Below are 16602 nucleotides of genomic sequence, written 5' to 3'. Positions count from 1 at the left end.
AAGAGAAGAGGAGGTTTAAGTGTGATATGAGTTTCTTTTATGGCTTTCTTTAAAGTAGTCAAGCTTTTTCAAAACCTAAAAAGAACATGTTACCTTGGCTTAACCAGAGCGTGTTCACTTACTACACTGCACTATAGTCACTGTCCCTACAACACACCTACAGATAGTCTTCAATGAAAAGGAAAGGAGCTTAACTGCTAAAATAATTTTCACCCGCTTCTTGACAAAAAGCCCACATATAATATTAATTGTGTCAGAATTGAAATAAAACAATTCCCATATCCTAGTTTTGACCATAAATTGACAGCTTCTTACTACAATATGCAAAATCCCTGTTTGTGAGTGTGTGTTTGTTTGTTTGGCTGCCAACACCTCCTACACAATTAGGACTTGAAGAGGCAAACGTGGCACACAGTTACAACGTGTGCCCCTGAAGGTTTTTATCTATAATAGATGTTACGACGCCATCATGTTGTCTACCAGCAACCCAAAAATGAGTTAAAATGACCTTTTAGCATTCATGCAAAATGGAAAATGGACTGCGTTTTCCTTTCTGCACCTACCTACAACGAAACCTGTCGTTTAATTTCACAGCTAACAGCAAGAACAGGCTTGACAACACTTCAGCATGGCCATGTATTCGTTTTCCTAATTTGCAAGAGGACATACACCCTTGATGGCATCAGTCTTCAACTGATTACTACAAGAGACTGGGAGCAAAGTTACAATCAAAACAAAAGCTTATCAGAAGCTGTATATTTGTGCTGATTGTGGTAGCTGACTGACTGCTATCAGACAGCTGCTGTTAGAAATTCTCTGCTTCTAATCACTGGTGTAAAATTAAAATGACATCAAAGTATCTGATGTCATTAATTCTTACAAGAAGGTCTTTTACCCCAATTTAAAATATCTAAAAGTGTAACTGTAGGTACCCATTATTTTTGGACCTATCCAAAATATAATGAAAATACAAATGAAGCAAGCAGTTGAGCCCAGAAACGAATCATTAAAGTGAGGCCACAGAAGGAGAGCGCTAATTCACTTCACCCCACGGGAACAAGTTAAAATTTGAATTATTTTGTGCGTATACTTTAAAATTTAGCAATGACAAAAACTCTTGACTCTTGTTTTGTAAACGTGTAAAGGCTTGGGGAATCTCCCCATTTCAAATTCTTCACACAGTTCGTCTCAATTAGTTTTTATTTACTTTCTGTGCTTCTTGCTACAAAATGCAGTTTTCTGCTTTAGGCATTCAGCATCGTGTAGCTTCTCTGTCTCGATGGGAGACCACTTGGGATATCACCCGCATGCCTTTCCGCCTTGCTGAAACCATGCTAGCACTCACAAAGCATGACGCGGGCAGCCCCCGACATGACAGACAGGCATGCAGAATGGCAGACAGAGCATGGATGACAGATGAAGTACTATGAGAGACAGACAGGCGGACAGAGGGTAGTGGATCTGTTTTAGGTGAGTTAAAGGAGCTGGAAACAAGCCCATACAGGGAGTAAGAGTGGTGCAGTTTATGGAAGGGAAACTAAGGGTATCTGAAAAACCTGATTCTTATAGTTGTAAATGCTTTGTGCGCAGCGTAGAATGAGTGTTGGACAGTCCACATTCTTGAGCTTCCTTGGGCAAAATACTGAACCCCAAATTGCTCCCACTGAATATGACTGTAACCATGGCAGTCAGATAGTGCCTGAAAACTACAAACTCCAGTATAAGGAATGCATGAAGGGCAAGAAAAACAGTGCTATGGTGCCCAACGTGAATCGTCCAACATCAACTCAAGACGTTCACAAAAAACGAGCCTGTACATAGTTTTTGTGTATTCAGCGTATTCACCCATTTTACAAAGACACACAAGCAATCACATGTGACTTGGCCAAAGATAGGAGCCCACTGAACATGATCAATAACGACTTAACATAAGTCTTTTAAATTTCTCTTGCAGCCTAAGTTCACTGACGGTTAAAAGGTGGAAGCAATTTCCAGCAACACGGAGTCAATGGCGAAACCAGATTTTTCTTAACTCGCAGAGTAGTGAATGAAGCAGCTACCAATGAGAACTAAGGATACGGCTGTCATATGAAATGGTGCTAAATAAGGGTTACCTTGGCAACTGAAGCCTTAAATGTTGTTGATTAGTCTTTAAGTGCAGATGGAACCAAGGTGCCAGAAGAAGGTGGCCTATGGTCTGCCCAGTCTGTCCAGACATCGTAAAAGGTTTCAACAGGTGAACCTGCTGAAGGATCACTAATGGTTGCACTTGCTCACCTGAAGGCTTGTTTATTACTCTCTGCATGGCTACCACCGCCTCACAGTCTCCTCTCTCCTTATGCCAACAAAGTCAGTTTCTACTCCACGGTAAGAAACTGACACTTGTTCTCTACTTAGTCATCTGTATTTTTATTTTTACAATTCAAAAGAATTTCCTGTGTGACTACATAAATGACAATATTAAATAACCAGTCTTACAGTTATTGACCAAAGTCATCATAATGATAATTTCTGTCATAATCTAGCAGCCCTACGTTTAATGCCATGAAATCAGTTTAAATGGAAGAAAGCCAGACCGATACAACTGATGGACTGACTAAAACAGGATGTCAGATGAGACAACCAAAATAACATAACTGAAAGAGACAGACGAGGAAGATACGAGCCTTAGAGGAGACTGCAAATGAGAGAAGGAGAGAGGGAAACAGATGGAGGAGAAAAAATAATTAAAGAAGAGGATAAAGAGAAATGGAGAGTGGAAAATACTAAAAGGAAAAGATGCTGAGAGACACGACAAATCATTACAGCAGACAACCTCATCCTTCACTCTCTGGTGCTCTCTCTTTTTCCCTGACACACACACACACGCACACGCGCACACACACACACACACACACACACCAACTATTCTCTCTAATCTAACTCCTGTGGCAGTGTGAATAGATATGGCTGTTTAGTGCCAGCAGCACAGCTCCTGGTACCTGATGGCAGCAATCTGCTGAGTCAGGAGCTCTGCACTGCGTGTGTGTGTCTGTGTGTGTGTAGGTGTGTGTGTGTGTAGGTGTGTGTGTGCGTGTGTGCCTTTGGGAGTGTGTTACTGAGAAACAGAGAGAGTGAAAGCGTTCGCATTCGATTTACTTGAGTGCGTAAATGTGTGTGTAGTCTTCTTCGGGAACGAAGAGCACTGCAAACTCAACACTCCAACTACACACACACACACACACACACACACACACACACACACACACACACACACACAGCCACAGCCACAGGAGCAGGCTGACAGAAGTTCACTATCATTACCATGCCAGCAAGACGTTAGTGGTATTACCATGACAACAAGCTTTCACTGTCATCGCCATGACAGCTGCAGGTCACGACTCCTCGAACTGAAAAGCTTCCTTTTAGCAACAAAGATGCAGATCACTGTAATTTCTTAACAACTATTCTTAAAACATCATCAATATAAAAAAAAAAACTAAACAAAAAAAATCAGAATTTCCAGCAGGATGGCAATATAGCAACAAATATGACAAATTTAAACGACTGTTTTTGTTCTATAACTATTTAACCCTAATCTCTGTTTGTAGTGATAACTGTCACTAAGGTTCTGTCTTATACATCATATCAAGTGCTATCAAGGAGGCTTCAGCACGAGAACAACCTCAAAACTAGAGTGATGTGCAGTAACAACAAGAACAGGGTTTCCTGCAACAAATGGTAGCACATCTAGACAGCACTGATCTCAACATGTCTTGAAGGATTACATCAGAGGTCATCAAATGTTTGAAGTCATGCCCCACTTCAGAAAAGTGTTCCAGCCCTACATCACTCTATTTTTATCATTAATAATGAAAAAGGATCCAAATTGAATTTTAGGTCAGCAGTTTAGCAAAAGTATTGCATTTACGGTTTAGGAATTGGAGTCCCTTTTATACACGGCCTCCCATTTTACAGATGCTCAATAATTTTAAATCTAATTTTAAATACTTGGATGAAATTGTTGTCAATGACTGCCTGAAGTCTAGAGCACGTGGACAGCACCAAATGCTGTTTCCTCCCTGCCTGAGATGCTCTGCCAGGCTTTTACTGCAACTGCCTTCAGCTGCTTTGGTTGTTCTCTGCCTTCAGTTTTGCCTTTAGTAAGTGAAAAGCTGCTCTGTTGGGCTGAGATCAGGTGGCTGACTTGGCCATTGAAGAAAATCCAGTTTCTTTGCCTTGAGAAACTCTCGGGTTGCTTTTGCAGTATGCTTTGAGCCAGTATCCATTTGTACTGTTAAGTGCTATCTGATTGGTTTTGCAGCCTTTGGCTGAGTACAGAGCAGCCATACCCATGGAACTACTTAATTGTCAAGCGTTCAATCACCTTTGACCTGCTGGAAATTGGGGGTATGTTTACAAGTTGCTGTAATTCCTCAACAGTTATTAGAGGTGGGAATCACCATACATCCCACGATACGATATTATCACAATACTTAACGCACGATACGATATTATTGCAATTTTTTAAAATATTTTGCGATATTCAGATTCTGTACATAAAGGTAAACTTTATCAATATTCATTTTATCTAATATCAAAGTCTCGCACTCAGTCTTTCTCTCATTTCAGTTTTATTGTTGACAAACTGAACGGTTTGTATTACAGTCTAGTCCAACTTAACTGAATGCAACCATCTGGTACAATTATAGCTATTCTGAACTATGCAATTTATGAAAACTATGCAGCCCCTTCAGCAACTGAAGAATTTGAAAGTAAATTAAAACAAAATATAATTTTACATTAAATAAAAAAGTTTTGAACTTAATTAAAATAAAACATGTTTATTGCTGCCAAAAAAAAAGTTAAACACATTTGGACAGTGAAGGAATGTCAGGATTCTTGCTCAGAAAAAGGATCAACATGCTCTGAACTCAGAGCACTAAAACTTTTTTTGTAACAAAATATCGATTTCTGCTGTCCCTGTATCGATACATTATTAGCAAACAAAATATCACGATACTACACAGAATCGATTTTTTCCCCCACCCCTAACAGTTATTGTAATATTTCTATTGACTCCTTGAAATAAAGCTGAAAGTCTACACTTAAGTCTTGTTTGATTTAAATGCCACTGTGGTTGTGTGCCTTTTAAACATAAATTTGCCACAAAGTTATACAATTTCAGAAGCAGATTTTATTTCTCTGTGACCCATGAAATTGAAGTTATGAGTGTCTCTCCATTTATTTAGACATGGGCTTCAAAATAACTGTCCAAATTCATTCCAAGATGGCTGGCTGGTTGTGGGACTTGAATCTACACGGACTTTGTTTTAATCCAAATTTTTTCCTGGTTGTCCAAGCGCCACCTTCAGTGGCTCTATCCCCCTGCAGTTTTAGAACCACTGGATTATAAGACGCAAACATCTGAAACAGACCAAAATGCATCAACAATTCAACCTCCCTGTTTTATACCATCAAAAACTGTACAGGTCTACCCAAGAGAAATGGTACTTTATAAATATGAATATTCATACTGCACAATTTCTACCAATGGTGTCACAAGCTGTGAAGTCCTCAGTCTGGGTCTGGAATAGTTACACTAAGGATCAATCAGCGTATAATAATCTGTGATGCTTCTACCAAGGACTCATTTCCAGGTGAAATTCTAATATTTCCACAATCCACAGAGACAAAAACCCACAATTCTAGATGAAGATAGCAAGTGGGGAACTGTGAGGAGAATACAAATATATAAAGAAATAGACTCCATTTAACCTGGATGTTTCACTAGGACTGTAAATCTCACTGTAAGCAGTTATCTGACCACCACAGCAAGAACAACTCAAGCAGCCTTCTTCATCCTTCCTGCTCTCCATCACAAAGCATCTGCACAAAATGCACCAAGGTCAGTCATCTGTGTAGAGTGGATAGAAAATCGAGCTCCATTTATGTGGATGGTCGGTGTCACAATATCTGGCTGAACTATTATTCCAGTGTTCTTTGCTGTGCAGGTGTCAAGTGTGGCCTACTGTGCAAAAATGATGACAGGCCATTTCCAAAACTATCCACCCACCACACTCAGGCAGCAAGGGCTTGGATGTAACTGTTATACACTTAAGCTTTCCAAATTGTACTTTTTTTGGGGGGGAAAGGAGGTGGTGGAAGGATAGAGTACGTGTTGGCGGCATTGGCTGCAGAGCTCGAGTGGGTGAAAGGTAACAGGCTTTTTATATTGGTAAGTTTAGATGGCTGCAATTAGATGAGTGGAGACGCATGCTCACATTTTGTCTCACCCTTACCTCCAGCCATGTCCTCTTCCAGCAGTTGTATCTGAAGGTGGAAGATCTTCTCCTGGAGGTCACAGAGGGTGTGTTTCATTTTCTCCCTCCGTGTCACCATGTAGCACAGATTGCGCACCTGAAACACAGGAAGAGGAGCAGTAGCTATAACTAGGGGCTTGTGCACGGGCAACATAATTCATCATGATGCAGTGAAAAGATCAGCCAAAAAAAACAAAAACAAGATGACTTGGATGAGAAGGAAGTACGAGTGCTCGAGCACAACCTGGCTAATGGCAGCAGACCTGCATGATTGGTGCTACAAATTAATTATTATTTGCACATTATTTTATATAATATTTGTGTTAAGTACATGTTTAATAGTGAACTGACTTGTGAACAGTACAAGGAAATGCCAATGAAAAACAAACAAGCAAAAAATTTAAAATAGGCAACACTTTATAATAATGGCATGCTATTAAGCACTAGTAAGCTATAAGTGTATTCATATGACAACAGCACCTGCAGAACACATGACAGCCCAAACATGTCGACATCCTAGACGTAGGCATGATTTTGAATATCTGAACAGTCATTAGGTTATTAAAAAAGTCAAATAACTAAGGTGAATATTTTATTTTTGTCAAAAATACAAATTTCTTCTTCTTTTTAATGGTTTGGGGCCCACCATTAAACCACAAAATGAAGGAAGAATGAGCCACTAACTAGGACGCATCAGACCAGAAAACCTGTGAGATGTTTCAAATTATTGCTTGAAATACCCCACGACAGCTGGTACAGGCGCTAGCCCCCCATTTCCATTATTATATCACTTTCTTTATAAAGCATTTAAAGAAAAACAGAAAACCTATAAGACAAAAACAGCCCAGAGAGTAAAAGTTCTAGGGACGCATACAAGCTGTAGAAGGTAATAATGAATGCACATAAAAGAGGAACATAAAATTCATAGTCAACAAATGACACTAAATCGAAAGTCAGGAAATAAAAGAGCGTTTTTAAAAAAGATTTAAAGACAGCAGGTGAAAGAGCACGTCTCATGTGCAATGGCAAAACTTTCCACTGTTTTGGAGCTGCAGCTGCAAATTGTTCCTATTTGCAATACATAAAACCATAAAAACAAAACAAACAAACAAGCAAAAAAAAAAAAAAAAAAAAGTTAAATGGATTTGCAAACAAACTGCAAGCCAGTAAAGGGAAGTCAGAATTGAAGTAATGTGCCCTCGCTTGCTTGTGCCAGTTAAAAATCGATTGGCGCTTTTTGCACCACCTGCAGGCGAGCTATGGAAGCCGGGCTAATCCTAATAAGAAACACACCGGAGTAAGTGAGAGACTAGAGGTTATAAAAAGCATGTATTAAGTATTAGTTAATGATTTCAGGCTCTTGTTTTATGTGTCAATGTAACCATGTTAGCAGTGCTCTCATCTGGCTTTTGTGCAACAGTTGGTTCATACAGGTAGCTGGTATTATATAACCTTTGTATACTTTATGTTTATGCTTGCTATTAGAACATTGCCACTTATATATATAAAACAAGCATAAGCTACTTTCATCATTTATACAGACCCTTCTCTTTTTCCAATATTGCGTTATTCTTATAAGCAACAAATGTTAACTAATCAGAGTGATCACAGACCACTGAGAGTCTGCAAAAGCGATGATATACAGCTAAGTTATAAGATCTCCATTTCCAAACTCACCAGTGTTTGCTTCTCTACATTACCCAAAGTAAACTCTGAACTGATTTTGACAGAACTGGGTGGAGACCACGCCAAAAGAACTGCTATGATAGTTACAGTAGTTGTGAATATGAGACAAAGCAAAGCAAATACGCGTCAGATGAATGTTATTGTGATTCTACCTGTGCTGTTTGGTCCAGCAACACTTCGAGAAGCAAGAATTAAAGCCAGCAGACGCAACACAATGCAGACTTTTTTTTTTTTTTTTGAAGTTGGTGACCACCAAACTAGAGGAAAGTCAAATGTACACATTAGAATTACAGCCATCAGATGGACCGAAAATGGCCTCCAGCAAACATTAAAGTTGCTCTGTGAGTATCAATAACTGTCTGTTAGTGTTTCGTGAAACTAAAGAGATTCGCATTTCAAAAGAATCATGAGGTTTAAATGATACATGTCATAATATCAGAGGTTTATAGTGCATCCCTCCGCTTCTGACACGGTCACAGAGTCAAAAGGCGGCATCCTGTTTCCTGCCAACAAACTCGATCTTCTTCCACTCGAACCCAAACTCCAGCTGAGCCCTCGTGCTCCTTCATTCTGCCAAATTACTATCATATGGCCCTGCAAGCAGTATATGACCGCATTAGTGTCTGCGCTGAGCTGGAAGATGGATGTGCGAGCATGCATGTTTATGTCATGCGCATATGGATGTTCAAAGAAAATCTGTGGTTGTAAATGCATGTGTTACTGTTTCGTATTGGCAAGACATTAAAAAAAAGATGAAGAAGAAAGCAAATGAAATAGCTGAGAATTAGACTAACGGGCAGAAAGAGATGGATACATTGAGAAAGACAGGTACATAAATATGATTCAAAGATATAGAAATACATAAAAAGCTTTAGTTATTAAATGCTAACCAATAAATCTATCTGCAGATAAAATGATGACAGAGCCTGTGTATGCTCCAGCAGTATGTTTCAAAGGGGAAAAGGAGTAAGATGATGAGAAGAGAAAATGTCCAGCGCATCTGAACAAACATTTGCTCCACACTCATTTCAGTGAGAAAGCAAAGGCAAATTTCTAGTTATGAACCGAGTTATCCAGCTACAAAGTACTTTACATCTCATTATAGATCACTGGACCCGTGTTCTTACTTTTCCTTCTGAGGCTTTTGATTTAAAAATCCACCAAACATAAAACAGAAACAAGTATTTAAATTTTAAGTTGGGCTATCTTTTCTTAAAATTCATTTTCTATTGATCTTCTTTCTTATCTCGATGCACATTAGTACCAAAACTAGCACGACTGAAAAATAAAGCCTGTGTGGGTTAACACAATGCCAAGGAGGAAAAACATCAGCAGTGATTAGAGCAGCCATTGTTGCTCTCCAGGGAAGGGTTACAAGGTCATTTTCAAACAATTCACGGTCCATCATTACCTCTGCTATGGAGGTTATGGTTTTGTTAGCATTTGTGAGCGTGTCTGTGTCATTATTATGTCTGTAAACCACGATAACTCGAAAAGTTTGGAATTCTGATCAAACTTTGCAGGGGTGTGGAGTGGGGTCATGTTCACAATCCATTCAAATTCGACTCATTTCCACAGAGGTCTTTAAGGTCAACTTAATGATTCATTGGATGAAAACTGATTTTTTTAAAAAACTTAGAAACTATGTGCTACGTATTGTCAACATACAGAAAAAACTATATAAAGATTTAAAATATCACATCTGACCTATGACCTCTCCTTCAAGGCCAAAGTGATAATAATGCTATTATGCTAGAGTTACTGCCATTGTTGGTACTGACAACATATAACTATATAGGGAATTATATATGATGATTTTGATTGACTTTAAATGTACATTAGAGTACCAGGTGAAAGCTGTTTAAACACAACACAACAACAATTTGAGGAAACAAAATGAATATATACAAAATACAATCCTGCACTCTGAAAAGTAAACACTGCCCAGAGAGTGAGCTGCCTCCTTGGAGGAGGTTTATCCTGCAATGAGAATGCTTATTTGCAAGCGGAAAAAATTCAAGACAGCTTCCAATTTTCCAGAAGAAAGCCTCTTCTGTCTAAGAAGAACATGGCATCATGGGTTCCGTTCGCAGAGTTGCATCTGGAAAACTGTAAGACTTCTGAATAGAATACAATAGAATAGCGTTTTATTGACATTGTGCATGTACAACAAAATTGTGGAACAAAGTCCTTGGGATAGACAAGACCAAAGCACAGATGTCTGGCTATAATGCACAGCACCACGTTTGGAGAAAACTAAACACAGCATATCAGCACAAACACATCATACCAGCTGTCAAGCACAATGGTGGAGGGGTGATGATTTGGGCTTATTTTTCAGCCACAGGAGAGACTAATAAGGTCATGAAACAATTACTTAAAGAGGTGGTTTTACAAGCTGCTGAGTCATGGGATGTCCTTAGTTTTTCTCATGACTCGTTGCAGTACTTCTTAACTCTGCACATGAGACCCACTCCCGGGTTTGACATTAGAAAGATATGTGCACCCCTGAGTATAACCTAAGTGGTCCGCAGGTGCGCATTCGCTGTCAAAATAAAAGACACGCACCAGATAAGAAGTTGCAACGCGCGTTTGCGTACATATAAAAGGCACTGTTTTTGTCCTGTAGAGTGGGATTTTCACGGCATATTCTGCACCACATCTCTGTGCGTTCATCATTTGTTTGAAGCCAACTCACCTCCTGCAACCACTTTTCCGAGAATACGCACTTTTTTTGCGGTTCTGAGATTTCTTTGGAGGTGGAGGAACACCAAAGTAATTGCTTAAAGGAGCTTGCTTCTTCGACATCTTTAAAAGTTCTAAACAAATGTCTGTCCTCCTCCAGAAAATCTTATGCACGCAAACGCGCGTTGCAACTTCTTATCTGGTGCGTCTTTTATTTTGACAGCACATGCACACCTGCGGACCACTTGTGTGCAGCCCTGGTTATACTTACACTTTATCCCTCAGATAATCTAATATTAATAACGTCCCAATTGGTTTTGCTGCAGCAATTTGTTTTCACCCAATTCTGTTTTTACACTATAAAACAAACAAACCACAACAGCCGGTTATTATCAGCAGCTCATAGTTTAAATCATGACTTTCCACAAGAGCCCCTTCTTCTGAGGATCCAAGTTGAATTTTAAGTAATCAAAGATCAGCTGACTGAATATCAAAGAAAAATCACATCTATTCAATTTAAATTCACGTTATAGTTTTTCCCTCGTTATAAGCGCCCCATAGTTTGTAAACCACAGCAATGATGGTAATTTAAACCACGATTTCAGAACAGAGAGTAACAGGAAACAATAAGTTAGGCCATAATGAATGTATTTGAACCATATACATTGTGGTTGCATGCATTTACCACGAGACTAACACGGCTGCTGCTCTGTAAACCAAACACCATGTGCCGTGCATACCGTTTAGAGCCGTTTAATGCGCTTATAGATGCTATTCCCTGTTGCTCTGACAGCAGGAATCTGCAGTAAGAACTATTATAGGCGCCGACATACCTTATGTTATATAAAATGTACCAGTGTTGTGTTGATTTCCAGTTTTGTTGCGGTATACAGCACAATTGTCATGTGTGCATAGAAAGGGAGAAAAACTAATTGGGTCCAAGCCAGACTACTTGAGTCTCAAACTAACAAGCCAGAAACTGGATCTCTGCCAATTGGCTTTCTCTCACAACGGTGCATCAGTAATCATGGGTCTCTAAGTACATTTATGTGTGTGTGTCAGCATCCTATGTGTGCGTGCGCATGTGTGTTTGTGCATGAGAGAAAGAAAGTCACAAATGCAGGTATTTAAGAGGCAGCACTACCAATACAGCCAACATGTAACCACACGCAGCAACGTTTTTTACTGGTAGGAACACAAATCCACATCCTGGACTGGAGCTACCTGCACTCACGTGGGTCAGCACATGACAAAGATGCAGGACAGAGAACGATCTTTGATTGCCATTATCAGTTTACTTGTTTACTTAAACGGGGGCAGCTGTGTGTAGGTGTGCGTTCGTGTGCGCTGGCAGTCCTGCCGGCTGACTGTTTACAGTCTCCGTTGGTCTTGACGGATTCGTCAGCCTGGCCTATCTGACCCATTCCATCCCCGTGTTAGAGCAGTGCGGATAAAAATAGCTGCTCAACTGGGACACAATGTGCAGAGCCTGGCTTTGATTAGGACACTGTGTGTCTGTTTTCAAAAACAACCACCTCTGCCTGCAAACATGACAGGGGAGTGGAGAGCAGGATGAGGGGTGGGGAGGCGGGGTGGGTAAGGAAAGGGGAGAGCATTGACAGATGAGGGAATTTTGGAGCAAAATAACAAATAAGCTGCATCTTGGTGTTTGTTTGCTTGCTTGTTTTGTGCTTTTCTTTACCTCCACGTGTTAGCGATTTCCTCTAGCCCTCTTCTTCAAACCTTTATATTAAGGCTAGCCGTCCAAAGCACTGAGCAGTTTTTCAACTTTCTTGTTTAAGCAAAGTCATACTGAACCAAACGGAAGCGTTTTCAATAATAACCAGAAGATCACACAATCCATCACAACTTCAGGTTATTGTTATGTGTGAAGCGCAGAAAGAGAGCTATAAGTTTCCTTGTTATTGGTCGGCTCTGTTGCACAGACTGATGAGAAATGAATTCTACTGAGAAGTGAAGGAGGCTGGCAAACAGTCACATCCAGGACTAAATTCATTTATTTGACTAAGGTCTGTCCAGCACGCTAGGAGCTGAGTTATTATAGTTTTGTATTTTGTAATTACTTTTTATATTCATTTTATTTTACCATGTTTTTTTTAGTATCTTAGGAAATGTTCTTGCTTCCCTTACTCCACTGCCTGCTGGAACCTCCTGCCCTTTACCAACTCTCCCTGCCCCTTTTTTAAATACTGCCCTCAACCTCAAGTCAGTTTTTCCTCCTCCTTAAGTACAAATGTGTCCGTCTCATTCAGATGTGTTGATCCACAGACACAAATCTGACAAGACGTGTAGAGTTAATTTTGTTTGTCAGCACAAAAGGTTATGAAATTGGTCTTTGGACTAGCTAACCGCTGGACAAGGACACTTGAAAACCTCAGTCGCATGAGACGGAGACAATGAAGGGAAAGCAGAACAGCTCTCTTGTCAGGATCGAGAAGCTGATGATTTCACTGTTTTTCCTCTCCTGATAAAGAGAGACGTGCGGCTGTTGCAGTTTATAAAAACATCAGTTATCAGGGACGACTGTTTGTCTTTGGATAATCTCGCCAGCGTGAAGCAATAAAACAACATGACCTTTTAAATGCAGTGAGGGTTTCATTTGAAAATGCAGATGGCTTGTGAACGTGTTTATCTACCCGACACATCGGGAAATGACTACAAAGACAATTTCCACAATGATATCCAGGAAAAGAATTTTTAAAAAAAATCATTCACGTCCTCTTTTGGGCGGTTTTAAAAGCCTTTTTTCTTCCCCTGTCAGGAGAGACGTTCCGATTCATCACCATTTGTCATGACAGAGTCAATATGACACATTTTTGGAGACCGGTCGTTCGTTAATTTGTCCACTGAAAATTAAACTTGACAGACAATTAGCTTTCTGGCAGGTACACGGGCCGAGATATGAATAATAAAATAAAAGTGGTAACATTTGCTTATCAATGCAACGCCCAACACTTGATTTACAATAACGTTCGATAAATGACAGACAAAATGGACCTTTCGGCTGAAAGCATCCATCTACAACTCCTCGTGCTGGTTCATCCATCCTCCGTCCCTTAATCCCTCGACAGCTAAAGCTACCTCCCTCCTTTGTCATCCATCCATGACACGATTGGAGATAATCAGCATTACAAGTGTATTAACTCTGCTGAGCAAAGCCACCGCCTATCCATATCTCTCCCTTGCTCTTTAACCTTCACACTGCAAGGCCTGTCATCCCCCCTCTCTGTGTGTATCATCACCTTTTCCTGCACTCGCCACTCGCTACTGTCCTGACAACAAATGCACACCCACACAAATGATTGTACACAAACTATATGCACATACATCACTTGCTGCCTGTTTATGTTCCCTCCTCAAACACACAGACGGTCTGTTATCAACTATGAAATTCATCATGAGTCATCTGGCAGGAGAGCGCCATGCTCGCTCATCCAAATACTGCCCATTTTTAAACACACTTCCACGGGTTGAGAAAACGCTGCAGAACAGTTTGAAATATGGAAATCTTCTGTAGCCTTCTCAAAACTCAAAGCACAACTGCGATCGGCAAACAATACTTCTAAATATTTATTTATTTTGTGCTTGTTGAGATTGAATCTCTTAACAAAAAATAAATAAATATGCTGTAAAATGTAATGTAAATGTAAAATGCATGCTTGCACTTAAAAATGAATGGGTTAAAAATATAATTTGCCATCTACAAAATATAGAAGGCACAGCTACACACACGTAAAATGACTGTTTTACAGTAAAGCCGGATTACGCTGACACGACGGTGTCCATTGACGCTGTATACTACTTATCAAAGTCAACAAACAAAGACAATACCACACCTACAAGGACTCTTTAGAATAATGCACGCCTACGCTCTTATTTAGAATGGAAGTGTGGGCGTCAACAATGCTCCGATAACAAGCATAACAAACATTACACAACAGCAGCTATGCACCGGCTCTTATGAAAGCCAGATATACAAGGAATCTACACGATACGAGAATCGACCCCCGATTAGATTTAGAGGCAAAGCGAGAGCATCAGCTAAGAGTTGGGAACGGGCTAATGTGCATTTAGGCTGACCGTACGGTGCCAGAGCATGTGAAATCGGTCTTACTTAAGGCTAAGTGTGCTTGTGCTTTGGGATTCACACTAATGTATATCCATACATCCTATATTAAAAAACATTAGCCCTCTCTCTTACCAGCAGCCTGTTGATTTTGGCAATCTGCAAGGTTTTGGTGAGACTGCCTGCCTGTTTGCAAGTTTAGTGGCCGCACTCTGTGACCCAGCGCTTTCATTTGATTTTTGATCTCTTTTGCTGTATTTTGAAAATAATGTTAAGTTCTAGGGTCATTATTTAGTTGCCTCAAGTTTAATCTAGTTATGTTTCACTTACGTCTTCTGGTTAGTCTCATGTATTTCAGGTTGTCAAGTTTGTATTGTCATGTCTGTTTCTCATGTTTCCTGTTTTAATTTGAAGAGTTGTGTTTCTATGTTCATTGTGTTTAGTTTCACTCTTCCACTGTGACGTTATGTTCATTTGTGTCAGCTGTGTCCCCATGTGTTTCCACTTCCCCTGATCACCTCCTGTGTGCTATTAGTCTGTGTGTATTTATTCATTCCTTCTCCCAGCGTCTGTTACCTTACCTTGTTTCCATGTCATGCTTCCAAGATTATTAACCATGTTTCTACATCTATGTCCATGTTCCAGGGTTTTGTTATGTTTAGCTCACCCAGTTTAGATTATTATTTAGTTCTGCCCTTCTCTTTATATTTCTATGTCCAGACTTTAATAAACGGCTCGTTTTGGGTCCACCTTCTTCACTCCTTACAGTCTGCCTCAGCCGGACTGTGACACTTTGGTCAATGGACTGAGAACCTTCACAGACATTTCTGGTCAATGGTGAAAGTTTAAGCAACCTAAAGTTCACCATTTCTACTATTAAATACTTAGCGAAACACAAAAGCATACAGTACAAATACAAAAAACCCAACTTCATTATCTATTTTTCAATTTGTACTCATGGTCCTGCGAGTAGTGATTCGGGAGTACAGTGGTTGACACATTCGCCTAACGCGAAAGATCAGTAGTTCGAGAACAGGAGGAGACACAAATCCCTGTGAGGGTTGTGTCAAGAAGGGCATCCGGTATAAAAATCTGTGCGACATCAACCATACACATCCATCTGTTGTGGTGACCTCTTGTGAATAAAAAAAGCAGCCAAAAGAAGCTTTAGTTCATGTCCTTTACGAGTAGCCGGGGAAAGCTGCAGTTTCCCAAGGCCGTGATACTTCTCTGTATTTTGGTAAATAAGACTTTGGAATTTTGTTTACAGAAAAGGGAGCTCTTGTAAAACTCTCTCCAAAGTGAAAATTGTGAAAAAAAATGGAAATTTTGTCTTGTAACATCAAAAGTGCAAACCTTTATCTCCCTTTTTGTGCAGCCGTCTTATTGTTTTTAGGTTTGTGGTTGGCCAACATTGTTATGCAGTTTAAAGTTACAGTATATGGTTTTATATATATATATATATATATATATATATATAGAGAGAGAGAGAGAGAGAGAGAGATATTTAGACAGTTATCTCTACCCCATTGCTCTGGCATGCTCTTGACATGTTGTTTTTTGGATCTGGATTTGCACATGGACGGCGATGCTGTGGACGTAGACCAGTACGTTCCACGACAGGGACGAGATACAAGATGTTCCAGATAAAATAAATGAAGGGCAGCACTTAATTATCAAAACTTAATTACTATTATATATTTATCTATTTGGTATAAAATGTTAAGTTGCAGCCTACCTGCAGGAGGCGTTGGCACACAGTTTTTAATAACTGTTCAATACTTAAGTAACAGATTACTTTTTTTTGCTGGGGCTCAAATACAAACAAAATATATTTTGAAC

The 16602-nt window shown here is 39.8% G+C and overlaps 1 protein-coding gene across 2 annotated transcripts in view; it reads right to left on the bottom strand.

The window, feature by feature from the left end:
• The window catches only part of jade2 (jade family PHD finger 2), a 224543-nt gene that overhangs the window by 36156 nt on the left and 171785 nt on the right, over positions 1 to 16602 (bottom strand). For both annotated transcript variants that reach the window (XM_084940743.1, XM_084940742.1), the window contains exon 11: positions 6282 to 6399. In XM_084940743.1, the coding sequence (XP_084796869.1) occupies positions 6282 to 6399 (118 nt within the window). The remainder of the gene's footprint in view (positions 1 to 6281; positions 6400 to 16602) is intronic.

Source organism: Perissodus microlepis, chromosome 10, assembly GCF_051167445.1.
Source record: "Perissodus microlepis isolate ML-2025 ecotype Zambia chromosome 10, ASM5116744v1, whole genome shotgun sequence".
NCBI lineage: Eukaryota > Metazoa > Chordata > Actinopteri > Cichliformes > Cichlidae > Perissodus > Perissodus microlepis.
This window is presented reverse-complemented; position numbering and strand designations above follow the sequence as displayed.